This window comes from Trachurus trachurus, assembly GCF_905171665.1.
Source record: "Trachurus trachurus genome assembly, chromosome: 12".
Classification (NCBI taxonomy): domain Eukaryota; kingdom Metazoa; phylum Chordata; class Actinopteri; order Carangiformes; family Carangidae; genus Trachurus; species Trachurus trachurus.
This window is the reverse complement of record NC_139908.1, coordinates 21,573,765-21,598,766: the sequence shown is the minus strand read 5'-3', so window position 1 is coordinate 21,598,766 and position 25,002 is coordinate 21,573,765. Positions and strand designations below refer to the sequence as shown.

The window sequence follows — 25,002 nt, the reverse complement described above, 5'->3', positions numbered from 1 at the left end:
CCCCTGTGGCGGTTGGTGCGCTTTTCTTTTTTTCATTTTTTTTTTCACCCAGGCTGTACTGCATTGCACAAAACCCATTGACTGAAGCCGACTGCACGGGCATGCACTAAAGGTCAACTTTCTGCAACAGTTCCCCCACCAACGCCCCGGGGTGTCCCCCCACCCCCCACCCCCGTGTGCCCAGAGCACATGGGAGGGTGGGCAACGGCACTGATGGATTAAAATGACAATTCCTCCCATTTGCATAGATTTTGGCATCGTTTCAATGAGTAATCATAACACCGCACTCACCACAATCACTTGTTGAACGATCAGATTTTGTAGGACTTTAGCCAATCGCTTTGAGACGTTGAGAAGTGGTGTTGTAGCACTTTCACTGCAGTTGCTTAATACGATACTGGTGAGTGTGATTTTATCATACCTGTTAGATATAATGCAATAAACTGGCTTTAAACTACCAACATTATTGTTTTACTCCAATCCAGGACAAGCACTTCTTTTAGACTTTGAGACCTGCTTCTCAGTTGTTGTCATTTGTTTGGTAAAACAGGGGCTAAAGCTTTAGTGTCACCGCGGCAGCCACACGGGCTCCTGGCGGGGGCCGGCAGCAGCTCAGACCAACACCGAGTCCCAACAAGATATTTCCATTAGCTGCTGCATTACCATCACCCCACGCCACCACACCCCCCCCACACACACAACACACACACACTCTCTTTCTCCATGCACCTCAAGAAGCGGCTCTCTAAAGGAAAAAGCACGTGGGACTTGCAAAAGCTCCCCCCCCTCCTCTCCCCTCCTCCCCCCGCCCACTTCCACCTCTCACATCCCAGCATGTTCTGGCCTGCATTAGTGCACTCGGGTGGGCTTGTTGCTGTGCAGCACAGACATGTGACATTGGGAGGTCAGGCCTCTGCTGCCCTGCCTCTCCCCCCCCACCCCCCCCTCGCTGACCTCCACCCTCTACTCCACTCCTTTCGGTTCCTGGTTTGCCCTTTTACGGTGGAGCCGGGAGGGGGCGGAGCCTGCCAGAGCCGGGGCGGCAGGTGCTACGTTTCTGACCTTCCACTTCATGAGATCGGCTTCGGTGACATTCGGATCAAGGGCTCGCTCTCCCTGCCTCCCCCCCACCCCCCAACTCCAACTCCCCCCATCGCCAGGCTGGCTATAATGCCAAGCGTGTCGAATCACTTTAGCATCAAAATACCGACAGCACCCCCCCCCCCCCCCCCTCTCTTCCAACTTCTCACCCCTTCCTCTCTCTCTCTCTCTTCCCCAACATCCCTGTTTGTCTGACTCTGTCTCTCTCTCTCTCCTGCTTGTCCTCCTGTGGGTGCAAAGGGAGGGGGGGGGCGCCTGGAGTGTGATGATCTGTAGCTGCAGATGCCCTTCAAATTCCCATCGACGAGGACGGAGGCAACTGACTGTCGTGAGAAGAGGAGGAACAGCCAGAATCCCCGCCCGACTACAACAAGCTCCCAATCCATTCTTAAAGCACCTGAGCTCCCCCGTCACCTACTTAACACACAGGCCAGTGAACAAACACGACACAGGCAGGAGTCGGACGTGTAGAAATCTAACGAAACTTTTGCTGTAGATCTCGTTTAAAGATCAACGCGTCGGGAAACCGACGAGAGGCCGCGTTATTAATCATCTTGACCCGACGTTCGAGCTGCAAAGTGACACTGCGGAGTTTCGAAGGCCAAGGAAAATGTTCCTGCATTCTTGTGTTGTTGTTCTTCATGGTTACCAAAGCAGCTTCGGCTGTTGCAAGCAAAGCATAACAACCAGGAAACGCATGGTTCCGAGAGAAAATAAGACTTAATAAATAAATCACAGAAATTGGCCTCTTCCTTTGGTCCGGCCTTGTCCAAATATCTGGCCCTGCTGCTGTTAGCTGATCCAGATGTTCCATGTTCAGATGTTCAAACTTTTTGGATGCTCCCTGATCTCCGTAAAAAATAAAAAAAGAGGAAAATCAAATAGAGGCAGCTCACATGATGGCATTTCTCACATTTGCACTCTTGTTCTTAATCATGTTCATCTATCACAACACATATGGCAGTTTGGTTCTTTTTTTTCTGTCCTCCATTGTATTTTTATAATCTATCCCTGCCTGCGGTGTGTTTTTCAGCGCACAAAGAACACATTTCCCAATGTTTGTTTACCCAGCAGAGTCCAGTGTGTCATGATCCAGCCTAACTGTTCTTTTGCAAATGGGGCACACATGCAGTTCTTTAACTTCCCGGTCCTTTCCTTGTTTATCTGCGGGTAAGAGGAGGCAAGTGTCTCTCAACAGTTGAGTCAGCCTCTCTGTGTTCAGGGTCAGGGGGGGCCTGGAGCAGCCGGGAGAGCCGAGGTGACACTGCAGCATCTGATTCTGGTGTTTCTATCAGCTGGCCGCAGCATGAAGCATAATCAGCTCTGAGATATCTGGGCTGAGATGTACATATTCATTCATATTCATGCCATTCGCTAATTTGCCCATATATTTCAGCGGAACCCGACGTGCTTCGCCGTGATTAACATACTGTTCTATGTTAGGCAGTGTGGGGCCTGAAGAATGAGAACTTGCTTATTCATGATTAATTAATGTTAATAAAAAATGCAGGGTTTCCTCTCCTTTTTTGTTTTTTTTTCTTCTTCTTCTTCTTCTTTTCAGATCCAAAGCCTGTAGTGTAAACCTTACTCATGGGGTCAGGTTCAACTCCGAGGAGAGCTGGAATCTGTGGCGGAATGAAATTTTATCTTATCTGTGTAAAATTGCCTGGAAGAGAATATGTTATCTACCGGCTAAAAATAATTGAAGATTGCAAAGAAAATGCATTGATAATAAAAATGTTTTCTGAACCAATACAAGTTTCCTCTCTTATTTATAAGGGACAATGAACAATGGATAAATTTGTATTCCGTAAAAAAAAAAAAAAAAAATGTAGCCATTAAATTATGCTGTACTCCTGATAATTCAAATTTGAATGTTGTTTCTTTTGTGGTACCATGATCCAAATTTAAATTCATTACGACAGCCTTTGAGAATTTCATCCTAGTTAAAAATTCAAGTTCAACTCTCAGCCCACGACTCTACCGCCCTTAATTACACTGTGGAGATGACAATGGCTACATGGGAGTGGGGATACGACCACTTCCTGCTTGTCCCCTGTGTCCTGGGCCGCCTGCTCACCTCGCTCTCCGCTGGGTTTGAGCTGTAACAATGAGATAGTATTTCACTCTGATGGTGCTGTTGGGAGATTATAGGCTCAGAGAGTTATCAAAGGCTTAGTAGCTCTGATTTCTAGTGACCCGCCTGTGGACGGCTGCCGTGGCTCTGTGCAGCACACAGACCTCCACCTCTGCAGATGCATCCTGGCGGCGGCGGCGGTGGCAGCTGGCCACCAGGGGCCATGTCACTTGGGGGAATCCCGCTGACAGACAAGATGGACTGGCATTATGAGTTTTCATTCAGTCTCCTTTAGATAAAAGGCAGAGTGCAAAGTGGTTAGCAGCAGAGAGCCACACAAAAAGAGATAGGACGGCTTTACTCCACAAATCAAGTTATAAATGTATATTCCCTCGCTTTAAAATCAATAAGGTGTTATTTGTATTGACCAACCCACAGAGACTGGGGAGTTCTCTGTGGCTCTGTGTTGCATTTTAGCATCTTTCAGCTCACTGGCTGCGACATTATTGTTTTGGTTCACTCTCTCCACTCTGGGTAACCTTGTGACCAGCCACAGCAGGCAGCTGTTTTCAGAAAAATAAATAAACCAATGACACACTACCTTCCCAGCGCCAAACAGACAGTAGCAGACAGTCGGCGTTTGGAGATACTGTAGCTACTGTACAAGGCACAACATCAACTAGCAACTAAAGAGCTAGATGTTTCCCTCAGACACTGAGATAAAAACAAAAAAACAAAACAAAAACAATTCAGAGCTCATGATGCAGCCCGAAACACAACTCATACTCAACAATTAAGTGTGTTTAGAGCTTTTGGCACTGCCAACAAGTGACTATAAATCTATTCATGCAGGGTTAATTTTGACCTTAACTTGCAATTAAATTAAAACAATGTTATTTCAAAAGTTCATATGAATTTGTTTAATTTATGTGAGAATAAGTCAAAAACATTTAGAATTAGACAGTAGATGTGTTATGTGTTACGTGATATTTTGTAAAAAAAAAAAAAATAAAATAAAAAGCAGTGCAGCCAAGTCGCTTCCAAGCGAATGTCAAATTTTCCAACAATCACACAATTTTATGAGAATAAGATGAGATATAAATCAAGTTGGATTAATACCATCACTGTTCCGCTGTTTGTGTATATGGGACCAAAACTGAGATCAAAATCTTCCCGATGTAATATAATTTCATGAGAGTGTTTCTGCTTCCCGTCCCATTTTTATTTTAAACAAACATCTCCTCTTAATGTGAGGATAAACTGTAGGATCATTTTAAAGAACGGAACAAGGAAGCATACAGTAGTAGTTCTTGGGAACTACAGCCGACACATCACAGTATCTGATAAGTTTAATATAAATTCAAAATTCAAAGCCGGTCTTAAATAAACCACCTTCCATTGGATAACAAAACACAGATATTAACTGGTTGCTGCTTGAGACCAGTTGTGATAGTTGGAATTTGTGTATAAAAAACAAAGCGTGGTGTATGTGTGTGTGTGTGTGCATGTGTGTGCTGATGAATGGGGGCCAAGGCCCATAATCTGCAACTTGGCATGCAATGGCCCCTCTGGTTTCTGACCTAGCAGGAAGCAGCCAGGGACAGCGCTGACTCCGGCCAGCCAATTAGAGCGCAGGGAGCATGGGGAGCATGGAGCACGCCGGGGCTAACGAGCTCCCTCTCTGTGACCCTCCTCACCTCTGCAGGACCCCGCGATGGGAAATATGAGGAGCCGGGAGCCACTTTAACTCACCAAAACCTCTCTTTAGGCTGCCCCCTCCTCTAGTCTCAGACCCTGCTGTGTGACCACAAGGTCTACAAACACATGCTGCTTCTCTCCAGAGCCCCACCACATGGCTTTTTTACTGCCATGCTGATGCAAAAAAACACTACATAGAAAAACAATGAGCACATAACGCGCGCATTCCTCGCTCAGAGCTGGAACTCTGTCGCTTGCATCTCCCTGTAGTTTACTCTGGCCTGGTTGTAGGTGGAGGGGCAACGGAGCATCTTTCCAAGTCCTCTGAATAGTAAACGGGCTCCAAATTAATTGGCAGGATTTGTGAGGCAGTGAGATAATTCCGAGGCACTCGAACGGAGTGGGACTGCCGTGAAACACTAATGTGGCTTGGCTTTCGGCGTAATTGCTGCTCATTTAAACAAAAGGACCATTAATAAAGACAAGAGCGACCAAACCAAAGCAAATGATACACCTAGTGTGGGAACCTTCAGCAGGTAGAGAAGAGCTGAAGACGGGACGGTTGAATCGCGTCGGTGTGTTTCCGGCAGGCCCCATCCAGAGCTGATGAAATAAAAAAGAGGAGGGGGGAGGATGGGGGGGGGCAGTAATAATCATCTACGTCCAACACCCCCACCCCCTTTTCTCTCCAGGCAGAATTGGTCCTGTCATTTGGACCCTCCAAACACGGACCATATGTGAGTTCAGCCCTGGCAATCAGACTGCATTGTGGAGCAGGCGGCTGAGTTCATCAGGAAAAAATTAGCCCGCCGCTCTGCAGGCCTCGCTCCCATTGGCCAGTCACGCGGCCCGCTCCGTTTGAGGGCACCCCAGACATTCCTGCGGATAATCTTTTCCATTCCTCTGCTCAGCTCGGTGAGGACAGACCAAATCACAGCACAAGGCCTGCATTGTGAGGGCCCTTTTCAAAAAGCCCTGTTTTCAATGCCGTCTCTCTTTTACGCTTTCCCTCTCTCTCACCTCATACACCACAATTCCAAAAAAAGAAGAGAAAAAAAAGAAGTTTTTCCCATCATGACTCCTTTCTCTAATAAAAAACACTAAATGATTGCTTTTTTGAAATAATCCTGCGGAAAAACAAGGTCCCGAACACTACGTTTCTCACGGTCCCTTTCCAGTAAGAGTTTGTTTTTGAAAAGCCCAAACAATGTAAAACCGCTGAAACCGGAGCCTGGCCACATCAGTGTGCAGCCTGGAGTTCAGCAGATCGCTGCTGAATACGGCTCCCCGGGCGAGGCTCACAAGCTTTCCCAGAAAACCTCCTGCTTGGTCACCGCTACACGCCTCACGCCTCCCACAGCAGCTTGTCATTGTGGCCGTAGTCGGGCGGCTGGAACGTCGAGATTGGAGGACAATCACACAATCTGGGGACACTGGTGGATTTATAGTAACACGTTCCATAATTAGACCCATGATTATTACAGGGTCTATAAACTTTAGACTCCAGGCTGTCCACCCTCTGCTGCTAACAGTTGCTTCACTTTTCAGTACACTCTGCTGCTCGGGAAGCACCGCTGAATTTGTTTAACAGCTCCTGTGTCGTGAAAAAAAGCAACAAGGAAAGATAGTAAAAAATCCCACTTTTCAACACTTTCACTCCTCCTTTCCACTCGCTTTGCCCCTGAGTCTGAGGTAGACAAAATAACCCAGTGTGACTCATATAGCCACAACATAAAGAAGGGAAACCTTTGTCTTCCCTCTTTGTTTTTCTTTCTTTTTCCTTCAGAAAGACTATACCTCTTAATACAGATGCTCCTAATTGTGCAGGAAACACGCCCACCCTTACTGCAGGCTGTAACAGTAAAAAAAAAAATGTTGCAATCAATCAAGATAGTTGTGTAAAATACACAAAGATGGGGGTGAGGTTGGTGGAAAAACTGTGCACCTCAGCGATCATGCTCAAACTTGTCCATGAAAAAGTATTTGCCTGTGCAGGAGAGAGTGGTGGGTTCTCATCTTGTCTCCACTGAGACAAAAAAAATAGTCCTTGATCTTCCAAAGAGGAAGATATTTGGATTTACATTTTCTATTTGCTTTTAAGAGGCCTAAAAATACAGTAAGGAGAAACTTTATTTCCCCCAACAAGTGTTAGATAAATATACATCTGCTGAGGCAGATGGGAATTATGTCCCTGCTGCTGGTTTCGGTTCAGTGTCCTGCTGTGAACTTCATGTCACTTTGTTCTTACAAGATGGCCTAGTACGAAACCACCAGTCCATGTTCACGACACTGATGTGACATGCCACAACTATCTATTCACGTTTTCATTCCTTTTTTCAAGAATGGTCTCTTTCAAATTAATAAGGACGACTGTTTACGGTCCTTCAAGTCAGAACTATTACTATAATAAAGCATATAGAAATCTGATCAGTTTAATCATATTGACAAGATGGACTGTAGCATTGTCAGATATAATGGGATGATTTAAAAACACAGCAAAAGACAGTGTGGTTTGATCAAATAGTATGTACTGTACTTGTTACTGTAAAGCACTCGTGTCTTATTTTAACAATAAAATGTGAAGTTGTTTTCCTCATTTGTCCTTGTTCAGGAAACAGGTTGTATGGTTAGGACTGATTTTACAGAACATTTAATAACATTTACTTATACGTTTTTAAATCCACTGAACCACTTCACAGAGAAAATTCCACTAATGCAGCTAAGAGCTCTTCAAGAAGGATAGAAATGAATTAAATCAAGCAAACCAGAAAGGAGTCTGAATGATTGGTACTCTGTGCTACATTAAAACAAGACAAAGAGATGAAGCACAAAGTTTCTATAAGGAAATGCTCATGTTGTCCTACATTGAATGGCTGAAAAAAAAGAGACTTTGATAGATATTCTATATTTAAATGTCAGACAAATAAACCTGTCCAATTTTACCGCTCCCTTGTTCTGAACAGTTTTAACTCGAGGATAAAAAAAGCAAAAGTACCCAACTTCAAACTCACACAGCTGCTGCGGCGGAGCTGTTTATATGTTTATGTGACTTTGTCTTGCCGTACAAGTCATGCTCTCCTCACATGACGGGCCGCTCAGCTGCTCGCGGCTCTGACACTGCAGAAGGAGCGAGCCTTGGGGATAGAGTGATAAATGTGTCAGAATTAACCACATGTTCTGCACAGGTCGGTCCCCTTCTCATTAGACAGTGGGGTTGGGATGTGGGAGGTGTGTGTGTGTGTGGGGGGGGGGGGGGGGGGGGGAGGAATTTGGAGGAAGGGGGCTGATCTGAGAGCACCTCTGTTAACTTGTCGATCACTGGGGGCTCCACATGCAAAGACACCATTAATCACGAAATCCAGACAGAGCGCTGCCCCCCAGCCACACCTCCGGCTGCAGGCGATGGTGTGTGTGCACTGTACAGCAGCAACAACACACACTTTACTTAAGCTATGCTGTATAATAGAACCAGTTCAGATACATTATCAAATAAACTCATGGCATCTCTAAAAAAGGCGATTGTATATGTTCATAAAGGGGAGTTCTGTCAGGATAATATCATTAATTTGGTTAAAAAGGACATCATCATTATCTCAATTACACCCAATAAAACTATATAACGACATACTGAAAAACAAATCATTTGATCTGCCTTTGATGTCTCGAAAGTAGATTAAATTAAATGAGCTGAGATGTTATTTTGGATGAGCAGAGTCTCATTAGGTGCATCAGGTCATGGGGCGCACTTTTTTTTTTCTAAATAACAGGCTCCTCATGACTAATTTTTCTAATAAAAATGTTGTTTCTAACATGCAACTAGTGGCCCAACCTCGACTGCTTAGTACCAAAGGACCAACAGTTCGGCGCGCGGCGCAGCGAGTCTTACCTGTGGATAGGCGACGCTGATGGAGTTGACACACGCCACTGAAACAGGAACATACTTCGCCCGAGCGTCCTCGCTGCATGGGAGGAGTCAGCGAGCACTGGGGCTTCAGGAACCCTGCAACGAAAGAAGACGAAGAGAGAAATAAGAGACGAAAAATGCAAAGAGGAAATCAAATAAACAGGATGTGAAAGAGGTCAACACCAAAACGCAGACATTCAGGATTCAAAGTCTTTATTTGGTGTTCAAAATCATTTTATATTCCACCATCAGACCCAGCCAACCTCTCACATTTAAAAGCTCTGTGACCTCTCCACCAACCTACACACCGGTGGGCCAACACCATCCCCACTGGTCGTGTCTACAGAACCTGCAGAACACCGGTGAGGTCGGCCCTGGAGGAGGACAAACAGAAAAAAAAGAAAAAAAAAGAAAAAGCGGCCGGGGAGCAGGAGCGAGGTTAGCGTCTCTTGTGTGTGCAAAATGCCAGATTAAGCACGAGTGCCTTGAGGGGCTGGACGAGGACGAGGCCGTCTTACTGTCTGCCTCTGGGGTCAGAGAGGTCATTCTCAATAGGGAAGTCATTATCTGACACAATGAAGCAACTGAGGAGGCTGTACCCCCTCCGGACCGGCGCTCACCAGCCGCTGACATCATCCCGCCGGTGAAGAAGAAGAGCAACAAATAAACCTAAATTGGCAAAAAAAAAAATAGCTGCAATTTTGTGAACTACGACATGAATTACAGCACCATGATGTTTAAAGTTTGTGGGGAATAAAGAAAAGAGGAAGTTGGAATCAAACAGACCATTTATTAAAGCTGAATTGTGTAAATGTGCCAAACTCATAAACCACTAATCCTAACCGTACTTAAAGCGGCTGAGTGGCATTTGATTTCATGATTGACACCGCCGCCTCCAGCCAAAGTGGAAACTTCTGTGCGCGTACAACAATGTGTGTGTGTGTGTGTGCATTTTCTGAGTCAGCCAAGGATTCGCTCCTGTCTTTATCGACCGGGGTGGCTCATGCGGATCTCATTGGCATCGGCAGGTCTCCGCAAATCCAAACTTTATTCATTCCTCATGAGGACCTTTTAGATTTCCAGCAAATATCAAGAGCAGCAGGCAGAGGAGCCCCCCCCCCCCCCCCCCCCAACCCCACTCCCCAACCCTCCCCCCTATGTTCTGAGCTCAATAAAGCGCCTTTATTTCCACCATGAAAAACATGTCACTCCCGTCGAGCTCAGAGAATGACATTTAAAACAGGCAAAAGGGATCCTGAATTAGTTCCCCATGATAAGCTGTCGAGGATGCTGATACTTTCTTTCCTTGCGAGGGCGTGCGAGTGTGTGCCATGTGCATGCGCAGGGGGGAGGGAGGGGGGTGGTGGTGCTGGTGTCAAGCTGAATGCATTTTTCAAAGCATTGATTAGGATGAAGCACTGACAAGGCAGAACAAGCCATGAATTACACGAAACACTCTCATTACAAGTAACCATGCATCTCCTCGTATACTTTATCTCATTGTTTCTGAGTAGAATGATGCTATTGTTGCCATCAAATGTTGGAAAATGTCAACTCAAAACAACAGCGAAGACTCCGACACGCAGTTTTATGGACGTCATTAAGAGCAAAGGCATGCTGGAAGGGCATGAATGATAGAAAAAGCAATGATGATTTATGTTGGTGATTCTACATAATGACAGTTTAAAAACTGACTGGATTTGAGCCGCTGCGGCTGTGTGTGTGTGATTAAGTTCTGAATAAGCCGTAAATTTGTCATCAATCTCGGGGGATTAACATGTTTAATGTGAATATGTTTTTTTTTTTTTTTCCGTCTTTGCTTTGGTGTCATCTATCAATTGAAGTCAATTCAGGGTGATTTGCCAAAATTCTGGAGATATGTGTCAACATGTCCTCATCCGAAACACACAAACCGAAGTTGTTTAAGTGACGCATAATAGTAATTAAAATAGCTCACACGTTTCAAATGATGCTGTAGATCATCCAAAACTAAGGAAATAACTCACACACTTTAACCTTCATGTCTACATGAAAGGTTGTTAAATTACTGATGTCATTTGACATTTGTAATTTTCATTTCAAGAGACAACATCAGCATCAAAAAGACATCAGAATCTGTTAACCATTACATTTATTTTATCATCTGTGCAAAAGAAGAACCACAGCATTCCTCTTCTGTCATCTTTATTCTATTTCTCCTTCGTAAATGTATCTCAGTGCAGACAGAATAACACCAATACTCATTGGTTCAATTTTGCTTCAAGAAAGTTCTTCCACCTTCTATTTTCTGCCACATTTCCCCCCCCCCCCCCCCCCCCCCCATAGTTGTCAGATGAATCAATCCACTACGAACACGGCACATTCCTGCAAAGGGGTCAAAGGGCAAATAATGGAACACATGGTATAGAGCTCTGAACAATGTCACCCAACATTAAGACATTAACATATGAGCCCGAGCTCCCAGTCAAGTTTGATTTCTCTAAAATCAAGAGTAAACGGAGCAGACAGCAGCTCCTCCCCAAAAAAAGCCCAACCCTGCGAGCCATCCACTGGGGTAATGTTCCCACGAGACACACAAGACACAGTAATGTTAAAGTACTGGCTTCAAACACTTGGAATTTTGACCAAAGCTCGAAGACAGAGCTAGAAAATGGAACAAATTAGTTTGAACCCAAACCCGACCTCAGCATCTCAGAAAAAGAAACTTTATCCTTTGTTATTCAAAATATAAATACACATCTATAAAGTATAAAACATTAATTTTTTTGTGCTAAGTTTGTGACAACACCAGCACCATTTCCAAGAAGTCACATTTCAAAAAAAAGAAAAAGAAAAATGTAATCAGACATTCTGTTTCTTGACAGCTGTAAAAATATTAGAAAAAAGGAGCATTTGAGTACGTGTCTTTTTCCTGTTGGCATCATAAATCAGTTTCAGTGAAGGGCTTTACTTTTCGGGCCTTGAAGTAAATGATGAAAGTGCGGCAGTTGCGTGGACGTGTATGTGCAGGTTCAGGTTGTGCTGTCATGAGTAGTGAGGTTGGTACATGTCTCACCATTAAATTGTCTCTGTCACACTGCATCATTATGTCTTGACTGGTATTCTGTGGCAGGACCTTGATTACAGAAATGTTTGATCTCAGTCTTCACTTCTGAGCTGCGAGGATCTCATTGGCTTTAATAATTCCATGATCCAATCTTGCAGGGCTCAAACCCCCCCTTTCCCTCCCTCTAACAGCCAATCAGCATTATCCTTATACCGCCGATCATGGGGGATCAGAGCAATGTAAACACGCTGGGGGTTTCCTCATTAAAGATAGCCTGCTAATGAAATTGCATCCAGCATTTACAACCTTGTGCTAATGAAGGCAAGCCTTTGAGATGTTCCGCTAATGAAAGAAGGGCTTTTTTTATTGATATAAGGCTAATAAAAGAAAGGCTTAATGACAAGGTTCTAATGAAACAAAGGTGTGTAAATTTGCCATTATAACAAAACTCACTGGTACGAGCCCGGCTGAAGTATTTTTCATTAAAGGGACAATTCTCATTTATCACAGATGCATCAGTGAAAGCGCTTCCAGACTTTACAAGATCCCACAAACCAAAGTCTTTGAAATACATTCAAGCATTTATGAGAGTTTAAGGAATTGCAGCCGAGCTCTCTTAAAGCGTAACGATTGTTCACGTCCCGTGTTGCCAGGGTGATCAAGCCCAAGGTCAAAGTTCATTGGGCCTTAATGCATCTCCCAGGTGCAATAAAAAAAAGCCTTTCCCACATGGGACTCATGGGGATAAGGTCCTGGTAGAGTGCACGGAAGGACGGACAAGGAGAGGAGCCATCAATCGCCACGGTTACCGTCGTGAATGCCATTCACCTTCAGCGCTGTGCTATTGCGTAAGGACAAAGGACTTGACTGTGAATGGCCGATGAATTCAGAAATGACTGAATAGCGATACAATAACTATAAAAATACATAGATAGACTGTGGAGAATATCTGCTCAAAGATTAACCACCGGAAATGATAATCGATCTATTGATGATACATCAAGAATTCCTTCTGACTGTTTTTTCTTTTATCATTTTATATGACTTAGACTCAGTGTATTGGGAGTTTGAACCGTCAGTCCAACAAAACAAGCAATTCAAAGACCTCAACCTTGAGCTTTTGACTCACATTTCTCTCTATTCTGTTATGTTTTCTGGATAATACAATGGATTCATTGGGAAAAAAAGAAAAAATCATTGAGATATTTCTCTACATTGAAAGTAACATTCAACTACAACTATAATCAGCACTGTAGCAACATTACTTAACTTAACTCAGGCTTTGTTTGTGTTCCGTGGTCTTTGAAAGGCATCGAGTACAACACTTAATTGTCTTGATGTCTGCTTCTCTCTACAGAGAGCTAATCCCTCGCAGCACCCCCACATTACACCAACAGCTGCCACTCTGATGAAGCCTCCGTTCAAACAGCTCTACCTTTCTCCTTCAGTGCGGTTCAGGACCCATCAGCTAACAATCAAACGCTCCTCATCTGAGAGTTGCCATCCCTCTCTGATCCTGATCATCAGTATGGAAAGCATCTAGCCCTGCCCCTGAGCAAATCTGCTCCATCAGCAAACTGTCTTCCCTCCCCATTTGATGATATCCATTTCGAAGGAGAAAAAGGGCCACAATTCAACATGCCTCCCAGCTCTTATTTATCTCAGCCAGAGCAACGCCTGAGCAGATCCATCATCACAACAACAAAGCAAACCTCATAAAGACTACTGGAGGCGACGCTGTACCTAGATGCTGATCATACAAACACACTTGTTAGAAAACCAGCTTTGACAGATTTTACACACACACACACACACGTGTAAATCCCTTTGTTGGCTCACTCTGTGTGTTTCTCTGCTTATCTGGATTGATTACACGCCATCTCGCAGTTTCAGGACCACAAACGCCAGGCTGAAATTCCACCAAGGGGTATAGACCACCTTACAGATATCCTGAGGGACCATGAGGAGCCAAATCGAACACAGGAGAGTAGGTCTGTTGAGTTTAAGGACATTTAGGTGACCCCTCAGAAAAGCAAGAGCTTTAACATTGAATAGAATTACACGCCTTTGCTGTATGTTGGATGTTTTATTGCTGTATTACACTAGCCTGACCCTGTTATCAAGGTACATGTAGCTTCCGCAGAGAGAATCTGAATTCTAACCTACATTTCACTGCGGCTGCAGATACCTCAGACCTTTAATTTGATCTGCCTTGGATGAATTAGTGCAACACCAAGCACCTGGGGGCATCCTTTAGTCCTAAATGGAAGGTTAGACAAAATCTGCAGAAACAGATACCCATGAAGACCTTGGCTGGAAGACATAATTCTCAGGCTCAGCCACAACAAACGAAGTCGCTCGCGGCAAAACTTCCTTTTAAAAAAAAAACGACGAGGACGTTGGTGCCGTGAGCCGTTCAAGAAAAAACAAGAGCGACTGCAAAATGTGCAACTCGCATTTGTTTATCACATTCTGAGTCACAAAACCAACCGCTGTTGAGGTCTGCGCTGGCAATAAAAAGTTAACTGGACAGTTTTATTGAATGACTTATTAAGCGACTGTGTTTTTGCGAGACCCAAACTGAGGCGCTTTTGAAATGAACAAGAGCACCTTTCTGTAAGTACTGTTTCGAAAAAAAAGAAAAGAAACATGCCTTCCTACTTTGTCTGAAATTGAGTCTGCACTCTCATAGTCTAAGAATAATGAAAAAAGGTAGTGGTGTGGCTTTTGAAGCTGCAAGGCGTCTGCAGAAAACATACACGTGACAAAGATTACCTTTGTAAAAGTGTACGTTTTTAGGGACTATGGTTATTATTACTGAGCAGCACATGTCTACCTGCAAACCACAGGCTTCTATTGTTATCAAAGCCCTTTGCTCAGACTTCTTAAAGTCATTGATGAAATAATCCTTGACTTAATCAATAGCTTTCAATCTTACACATACAATTTGATTCAACTAATTTAAGCTTTATTCAAATACATATTAAAATAAAATAATAAAAGCAAGTGATTGAGTCTGTATTTCTTTCTCACTCACAAAATTGCATGTTACATTTTAACATGAAGTTTAGGAAAACTCGATTTGTATTTTTCATCTAAAGGAAACAGAGGCAAAACTGCATTGATAGATTGTTTGACACATCATTACCTCAACACTATTATGTCCCTATACATTACAGCTTTGGATGAAGATACACAACTTTGGCTCAGTTAAAATAGATATAATAAATGATAATACAAAAATTTGCCTGTGCAGTTTTTAATCAGCGCTGCTTCTGCTCCACTGCCCTTGTTGACACCACCACGGCTGTGACGACTCTTGCAGAGCCAGACATACTTTTGACACTTAGTAAAAATGAACACATGTCTGGAGACAACTAGCTGAAAGTGTGGTTGTGGTTGTGGCAAAACTCTGCCGCTGACAAAGCTCCGCCCACACAGGCCTCCTTCCAATTCCGTTGTAATTTCTGGTGTGAATAACCAACTCCACCACCTCTGCACGTCTCGAGATTGGTTGGTGTAGAATTTTTTTTTTTTTTTTTACTCTCGGTTTGATTTTTCACCCAACACACACTTACATATATTCCAAAACCAAAGTTGAGTGCCTCCAGACACACAGTACACCTGCACATCTACACGGGCTGCAGAGCTGACTTATGACAAAAACTATTCTGAGTGTTTAATGCTGAATGACGAATGGATGTTTTTTTGGCAGTGGCTCCCGTTTCTTTCCCCAGTCTCCCAGGCTCACCTTTCTCACACAGACGTATACTGCACTGCATTCTCTCAGGAGTGTAGAAAACGCTACAGTGCCGGGGTTAAGCTGAGATGACACCAAAGCAGCAGTTTGTAATAATTTATAGCAGTCATTTGTCTCACTTGCTGTGACGTGATGAAGCCAAAGGCACGCCATTGGTGGGCAGCCACAGACAGACAGGGAGGAAGGGAGGGAGGAGGGGAGGGGGGGTCGGGACTAGAAGAGTGTGGTAAATGAGGTTAGAGGGGAGGAAAAGAAAGGGCCGGTTCAAAGACTGCTTGTGCACATCAGAACCTTTCTCGGGGGCAAATAGGGGGAACAAGGGCCTCACTGCAGCCCCGGCAGCCAGAGCAGCTCCTTGGGCAAACGGCTCTAATCAAATTTGTGTGATTGGACTCAGAAAAAGCTGCGAGGGTAAAAAAAAAAAAAAAAAGAGGCTCCTTTCAACCGGGAACGGACACAAGGAAGCATTTAAAAATCTACTATCCCTCTGCTGATCTTTACAGTAGCAGTTCACATGACCAAATATCTGCAAACGCCAACAGCCCTTGGCACGGTGCACACTGGCTCTTTTCTCAGCTGTGAAATATCACCACCAGAAAGGGGGAGAGATAAAACTTTGTTTTATGTACTTCCTCTAATGAATCACTGGTTGGAAAATTCATCCAATACTTTTTAGCATTCAGCTTCGGTCTGCTTTGCTTCAAACCTAGCATCAAAACTTGTTATTTTAAGCCTTGATTAATGTTTGATTGGATACATTTATGGCCTTAGTTCATAGCCTGACATTTTGCACTGATCAAAGAGAGCTACCTCCAGCGACAAAAAGCATGGCCTTCAATGTATGGAGATGAATATTCTTTTGGAAAGAGAGAAGAAAAACATTAGTGTAAAGATGTTCCAAGGCTTTAAGTGAGGCGCGGTACGGTAACAGCGACCTGTGCCCCACTCGCTGCCTTGCCCGAGCCCTGGTGGAAGCTCCCGAGGCACGCTTCCTGTTAGCCTGCTAAATTGACTCCACACGCCCACGCTCCGATCTCTACAGGAGCGTTGCGTCTCCCATTAACCTCCTCCCGCCGCCGCGGCCTAGTACATCTTGAATCCGACATACTGAGGATGTAAACAGGTACAAACACCCAAGGACAAAACAGAAGGAAGGACTTGTACTGCCACCCACGTCCTGTTCTTCTCCTCCAAACAATATGTTCTATAACTCTGACCCAGATGCACTAATCAAGGCTGATGCGTGCTAAAGTCAAGTCTTATATTAGCATGTGTTCATTCTGCCTCCACTGGTGTAAGACCTTCTGCACCCCTCTGTGGCAAAACCTGAAGTCTGACTCACACGACTCCACTGAAGTGACTGATAAATGTGAAATGCATGATACAAAGCTTTTTTTAGAAACGATTAACTGTATGAACATTGTTGTTAGGATAAAGTGATTCTAATATGTTTTTTTTTACATAATTAAGGCAATGACGTGCATTTCAAAAAATGGAAACACAGCCAAACCAAAAGAAAGCCATGGGAAAACTGTATGTTTGTCCATGCTATGTGAAACATATGAATTGGTATACAATTCAAAACCTGAAACAAAAACATCTGGAGCCACAGCTGCTCTGGGTGTGCACTGAAAAGCAGCACAACAATAAAAAAAAACACAGAAATTCAGAATACAGTAAAATAAGAATTACACAAGACCGACCGTTTGCTGGGCAGTTATAAAAACAGGGATTAAAGTGCACTATTTGGCTAAAATATCTCTTTAAGATGGAGCTATTAAATATGAGGACCGGGGGATTTTAAAAACCAGTTGCTGATTCCAGCCTGTTGATGGTTTCCACCCTGTTTTCCAAAAAAAAAAGAATGGAACAATGCTATCCAGAATTTCAAATATATATCAAGTTGGTTGTAAAGTCCACACCTCTGATTCAGTATCAGTGGATGTCATCAATCCAGGCTGAAGAGGGAAAGGCTTCCACAGGAAAACAGGGCTTACAGAGCAGGGTCGGCTTCTCAGGCCAAAGTAATGAGTGGAGACAACAGGTCTCTCTCACTGAGTAAACCTCCACGTATTAACATATCATATCATATTAACGACACGGCTTAGGACTGCTGCCATGAGAGGGAAATGTTTTTCAGTCGCTCTGCTCTTGAATAAGTAAATCCACTTGGACCTTGCATCTCGGCTTCAAGCTATTTACGAAGGAAGCTTGGCGATCGAGGCAAGTCATTTCTTTTTGTGTGATGCTGAAGGCAGAACGGTCAGCAGGGTTTCTAATAGCACCTTGTGAACCATCAAATTCAAGGCCAGAGCCAGGTGACAATTAAAATGAGAAAGAATGAAAAGAGCACTCCTCGAGTGCGCCATTACAGCGGCAGTGTGTGGTCTCTCGCTTTTTCCAACACAGCACAGCTAAAGAAAATAGTGTGTAGGCTTGAGCAAGAGGGAAAATATATAAATTATGCACTTCCAATGACCCATGCCTGTCTTTTTTCCAAAAACTTTTAAAGGCAATTTTCCTTCTCACATTCACAAACTTTCAAGGATATCAAGGACCCATGGGAGCCCCCTGAATCAAAGCGTTCAAAACACAAATAATGTGAGGACTGAGCTAATCCAGTTAGACTATTACATAAATCTCTGCCCACAAACAAGTTGTTTTGAAAAAAAATTAACCTAGAAGATGACATTGATTTTTCTCAACATCTGAGGTAATTATGGAAAAGCAAAGGCCTAATTAATCCTCAGCAAGCAAAACTCTGGCTAAGTATCTCAACTTGCTCTTTGGCACTTTATGCATGTTATGTAAAAAAATTATGAAACACTGTACGGCGCTGGTCCACTCCTTACTCAGGCTTTAAAGCAAAGCAGTAAATTACTCTTAAATGGGCCAATTCTGCAAAAAGCATTCATAATAATAGACTTCCATTGAATTTCATGAGTTAGTCATGACCTTTTTTTTTTCACTCTTGAAATACCATTCAGAGAGGAAGAATACTTCTGTAGCCATGATGATAAGGTGGCTGTCCAGACATTTACTGTAATAGTTAACAGTAATTTACTGGAAGGAGCGAGCTTGTGACTGGAAAGCAGCCGATTTGATTCTCCAGAGTGGTGAGATTCAATCTGGGGGTAAAGTGAGAGACAATGCTGCCATGGTGCCATAGAGCAAGACCCCTTAACCCCACCTGCTCCAATGGATCAGACTGTGCCTGTACTGCAGCCTGCAGATGTAAAAGCGTGTAACCCTGATGATGTGATCAGGGTGTTCCTACAAAAGAGAAGCTGCTTCTCGGTGAAACTACCCTAAATAAAGACAAGGACACAAAGAACAAAGCATTCTTTTTTTTTCCACAAGGCCTTGACAATGAACGCTTTAACACTCAGACTACATGAATTCATATATGCCCAAAGACAACAGCTTGTTATACCACTGAGAAAATAGCCGGTGTGGATAACAGAAGCGAAATGTGTAAAGTCACTGACATGAAGAGTGTGCAGTGCCGGCTGGAGGAGTGAGACAGCTGAGGCCGAGGCTTGTTATGGGTTACAGTATTATTCCAAAGCCTGAGTGATCTCTTGTGCTCTTCAGGAATGGATACATGCCGCACATTCCAAGAGGCAACCAAGTCATTCCACTTGAGGCTGCGACAAGAGGGCTGCAGCTGCTGTTGAAGGGGGTGTCCACCTGCGGTAGCTGTACGCATTGATTTCTCCAGCTATCCGTCCATCTGTGCTGTTCTCAAAGCACAAATGATAGATTTTACACACTTACCCCCTTTGTGTTCTCCAAATACTCATATGGAGAAAGTAAAATTTAGCCTGAGATAACTTGCACGGCTCTTCTGATCTTTCTCGTCACTCTGACTCCACAAGTGTGCACCGATTACATATTGAACCTGCGGGATTTCTAACTCTCCTCGGACTGAAGTAGAGAAAATTGCTTCAAATTGCCAAAAAATATGACCATGTATTTCAAAAAAAAAAAAAAAATGATGTCAAAGTCATTCAGAAGAAGTGACAGCTTTTCAGATTAAAGCACTTTTTGAAAGATGATGTCACAGCTTCAGAGTGAGACTTGCAAAACATTACTGAAATCCATTTAATGAATTTAATGACTCAAGTCAGACATGCCGCAGTGAAATGGGACACAAAGTGGCTGAAAAACTCACGCATGGTGGTTTTCTATTTACTGCTGTGAGGGACATTAAAGGAGACATATTCTGTCCCCTTTCCACAAATTAAAATAGTTCCCAGGTGTCTTAAAGACATATCTGTGACATGCTTTGGTCAAAATACCCCAAGGACCAAACATCACAGCTCTTTTCATACTCTCAAAACAGTCCTGTTCAGAACGGCTGGTTTCAGAGCCTGTCCCTTTAAATGCAAATGAACCACTGCTTGCCCCACCCCTTCTACCGGTCCCAGGTATGGGTGGGATTATGCAAATCTGAAACCTAGTTACATCACTGGAAGACATCTGAGGGAACAGCTCGTATAACCACGTGATTTTCAAACTAGGCTGCCTGCACATTACAGATTTTTTTGTCAATTCTCACATTTTGGAGGCCGGATGGCAAGATAAAGAGCCTTCAAAAAGTGATATTTCCATAATATGTCCCCTTTAATAGTTAGTACACAACACAAACCGCACAGGGAAACAAACTGCAATGAATCATACGTATGTTTTATGTACAATAATTAACAAACAGTATTCCACTGTAATTCCATGGCAGTGTTTTGAGATATTGATTCTGACAAAGTGAGATTCACATCTCAAGAAACAAGGCTGAAAAAAGTGTTGTTCCACCACGAACAACAAGAAAACAAACCCAAGGACAAAATCCTTCCAAGATTCCTCACAATGCGGCTCTCTGAAACACATAATAAACTGTGAAATCTGACCTTCATATGATAATGACATTTCTGAAACGGACATGAGTCTGCCTAACTGTGGGTAAAAAAAAATCCTGAGGATTTCAAGGATGACGACATGACTCATGACTCCAATAACATCCAATAATTCTACTGTCACAACAGCAACCGCTCTTGCAAGTTAGCGTCACTTCCTTCTTCTGACAGATGCCTTGTTGTTTATAAAGTTTGTATTGAGTTGGTAATGGAGGACCGAGTTATGGGCCACACAGTTTAGAGATATTAACACATCAAGAGGAGAAATAGAAACGCTTGGATCAGTCGTGAAAAGGAACAGAGATACAGACAGCAGCCAGCATGGGGGCGAACAACAGGGAGAGGGGATGGAGGGGGGGGGAGAAGAGGGAGAAACATGGATGAGAAGAGGGGATAGAGGGATACCAGGAGAGTGGAGTGTGGGAGAAAGAGAGAGTGAGAAAGAGAGGAAAAGAGGAGAGACAGGCAGAGAGGGAGGCAGACAAAACTAGGTCAAGTCACATGACTGGGATCGACTGCAGGCAGGATTAAATATCCTACAGCATGTGGTCATTTACACAACAAATGTAGATTTCATTTTATAAATTATTTCTCTTCCACGGGGGATGAGGCTTGGCAGAGAGAGTGTGATTCTACACTGTATTCGGGGCTGGAAGCGAGGCTTTTCAGTGAGCACAAAAACAGAGCATTAAAGACTTGAGCGAGCCGTTCCCTCTGAGACAGGAAACAAAGCGAGAGCCTGAGATAGCATGGAAATGATCATAACAGGAGGGAGCATGGTTCCAGCATGAGACAGCTCCATTGTGACAGGCTAATGGCCATAACATACCCTGTCCAATTATCCTGGACAAATGCAAAGGACAGTGACAAAAAAAGAAGACGTCAGAAGTGACAGCTCTGTGTGAAGATATTGTAAAGTGGATGCGAAAGACAAAATAACACAAGTTAATAAATGTTTCATGTAATGAACTGTGTTTCACCACCATGAATTTCATTAGACTCCATGCTGCAACGATCAGTCATTCATCATTCATCAGGAGAATAATCAGCAACTATTATGATAATCAGATTAATGAGTTATTTTTTTAAGAAAATGTGTCGAGATCCTCTGGGTTCAACCTCAGCTGTGACTATGTTCTATGATAAACTCAGCATGTTTTAGTTTTTGACTGTTTACTGAAGAAGTCGCCCTGGGCTTTAGGAAATTGGAATGGACATTTTCTTATTTCAAATTTTAAACAATAAAGTATATATTATTATTTCCTGCCTTCAATTAGATTCAATCCTTCACAATTATTACTTTGGACAACAGAATGTTATGTCCTTGTCTTCAGAAAACAAATCCACGCACAAACAATAAATGATACCAATCACTTGTCCTTCAGAGAGAACTAAAATGACATTATCTATTCTTGAAGACATCAAATACTTTTTGTTTTCTTTTAAATATAGTGCTCAGGATAATAATTTGGGACATAAGTGACACCCAGGACAGAAGCTTAGACTATATTTAAATGCATATGCCCCTTTTTATGTGTCAATTTTGTGTCAAACATACAATCTGGACAGGTGAGAAGTGGTCAAAAATGTGTGTTAATATTTTTAGGCTGCCCCCAAATAGTCGTCCAAGCACTGGTCGACCAAAAAGTCATTAGCCGACCAAAATTTCATTGGTCAATCAAAATTATTGTTAGTCAACTAATCACCATAAATGACAACCTATTGGTCGACCAAGAAAATCTTTGATCGGGGGCAGCCCTAAATGACTGTAAGCCAACAGTGAAGAAAGTTTCAGTTGTAAAAACCTGCCCACAATGCATCAGATCAGTGGCGACCGATGTGTTCTTATCGTGACGGGAAAGCATGATGCAGAATGCCGCGAGTTCTCCATCTACCCACCACCACCACCACCACCCACCCTGCTCCATCCAAAGAGGAAACTATAGCTGCCAATCAAGCGGAGGAGTAACAGGCTAAGCTGGTCATAAACTCAGTCAATCTCCTGGAGTCCAGCCTGTAGAATACCATTCATTCATTCACATCTGTGGTCAGCTGAGACTCGGACACACACTCAAACACACACATACATATGTGTGTGAGGAAGAGACAGAGAAAGAGAGAGGGGGTGAGAGAGAACTCAAATCTGTCGCTATGGCTACCCCCAATTTCAGTGAGTGAACCCCCGACTGGAGATTCCCCACCAGTTCTGTGCCAATCAGTGTGATGTAATATGCTGCTGACGACCCAGACTAACACATGGCTCCTCTCTCCAATCACTTTGACCCCCGGGGGCCTTTCAGATCACGGGGCCTCAGCACAATGCATTCAGACCACTGAGTTTTCAAGTGCAGATGAACGGAGCAGCTGCTGCAGTGAAGATCGCATCTACAGTTGTACAACAAGGAAAATGATGTAGAGGTGACCTGATATGACAGTAATATCCCTTTTAGCACCGCATGGACTTACATGAATGAACTGAGGGCTCAATGATGCAGTTTTGAAATGAAAACAGCATGTATTTATTAATATTGATATGTCGAGGTGATTGATGTTTTTCCTCTTGAGTACAAAAAGTGATAATTTATTAAAGATACAGTAGTAATGACTTTACAATATGTTTGCTTTCACTTTTTTTTTTTAACTCAAATGCACATCTCTACTATAAAATGAGTAAACATGTTTGTTTTTTTTGGCACTGCTTATGTTTCCTTAAGTCAGCACCTCATTGTGTACACTCTCTACATTCAAAGATTTATGACTGTTTTCTTAGCTCAAATATAAACAGTCACTTGACTTGGAGGAGTTCATGGGGTAAAATGTGAAATTGTTTGGAGTTTTATTTGAATTTTTACTGTGCAGACGAGAGCGTGAACACGGGATCTAAAAATCTACTAAAAAGGGCAATAAGAATCAGGTTTATTTTGATAGGTCTGTGAGGTCCTAGGTCGAGAGGTGAGGCACCGTTTGAGAGCTGGAAGCGCACTCCTCCTACCGAAATGTCATCGATGACATCACCGCACGTCTACCTGCAGATGCCTCGGGGATACGATGAGCCAGTGAAGCATAAGGCTGCTCCAAAAATACTAAATCTGCCTTCCAGGGTAAAAACTCTTATCTCAAATAACAATTACTGACCAAGAGAGGCAGACCGTCAGATCGACTTAGAGATGAGCCGTGGTGCAGCCTTTCAAAAAAGTAGCTTCCAAAAGAGCAAAGTTAATTTGGATCAAGGGACATGGCAAGTGGACGGAGTAGAAGAGCAAGGTCACTCTGCTGGCCCCAGATGTCTGCATGCATAATAACCTCCAAAGTCAGCGTAGAGGTCACATCCACATTTTAAAGAGTGACACTGTCATAATGTGATTTTAGGACGGCCAGGCCACCAGTGAGATACATCTTTCTAAGAACGCTCAGATCAATAACAGCTGGCATGTGTATGCTTGTGCCAGTGTTAGTACAGTCTGTGGATCTATTAGGGCTGAAACAATTGATCAATCCCATGACTGAGTCATTTATCAAGAAAAAAAAAATCGATATTTTCTGGTTCCATCTTCTCTGACAATCTACCACTTATTCTGTGTTTTTTTTTATTTTTTTAAGAGGGTTGGTCTCACAAAACAAGATATTGTATACCCTCTTATGGTTTTCTAACATTTTCCTACAATTATTTGATTCAAGGAAAAAAAAAAGAAACTGTATAAAGAAGCAGATTCAGTTTAAATTGCATCCATGATGTATTTCCTGCCATTTCCTGCTGTAGTACATTGTAACAAATGTCAGCGGAGAGAGAAATGCAAGGTTAACAGTCTTTCTCCTGCAAATGTTCTCTCAATATGAAAGCAGGATTTTCTTCTCTATCATTTACTTGAACTAAATTCCACAGATTTTTTGTTTTCAATGTGAAGAAAGGAGTGACCATCTGTTACACGCCAGTGCATGTAACATGTGCGCTTAGCCAGGCAGAAAGATGTAGGACAACTGCAGAGCAACTCGTGGGTTAAAAAAAACAAAAAAACAGCAGCAGCAGCAGCATCATCATTCAAAGAGACGATGGAACGACTGACATAATAACCAGATAATGAATCAAACATGCTACAGATACAATACAATCACTGTAGAAGATGAACCCTCCAGCTGATGATTATAGATTTTAATTAAACATTTCCTTATCAGGTCAATCCTAACAGCATCATGTTTCTTGGATTTCTCACTCCATCTTCCATATTTTCTTCTTTACTGTCATCTATCCTTTTCTTTCTAAGCACTCCCAACCCATCCTCCCTTTTTTTTCTCTCCCTCCCTTTGCCTCCTTCCTCTGATCACTGGCCTGCTCCTGCCTGTGTGCGCTGTGAGCTCTCAGGGGGCCCGGCATCAGTAAGCCCATCAGAAGGGGGAGACCGTGATGCACCTCTTTTGATCAGCGCGGTCGCCACATTAGCATGTACCTCTGCGCTCTCCTGTTCTCCCCTCCGCTCTGAGTAAGCTACCTGCCTGCCTGCCTGT

The 25,002-nt window shown here is 43.2% G+C and overlaps 1 protein-coding gene across 4 annotated transcripts in view; it reads right to left on the bottom strand.

Annotated features, from left to right (window-relative positions):
- rxraa (retinoid X receptor, alpha a) overlaps window positions 1-25,002 on the bottom strand; it is a 111,060-nt gene that overhangs the window by 73,956 nt on the left and 12,102 nt on the right. For all 4 annotated transcript variants that reach the window (XM_083984152.1, XM_083984154.1, XM_083984151.1 and 1 more), the window contains exon 2: window positions 8,763-8,876. In XM_083984152.1, coding sequence (XP_083840278.1) covers window positions 8,763-8,876 — 114 coding nt within the window. The remainder of the gene's footprint in view (window positions 1-8,762; window positions 8,877-25,002) is intronic.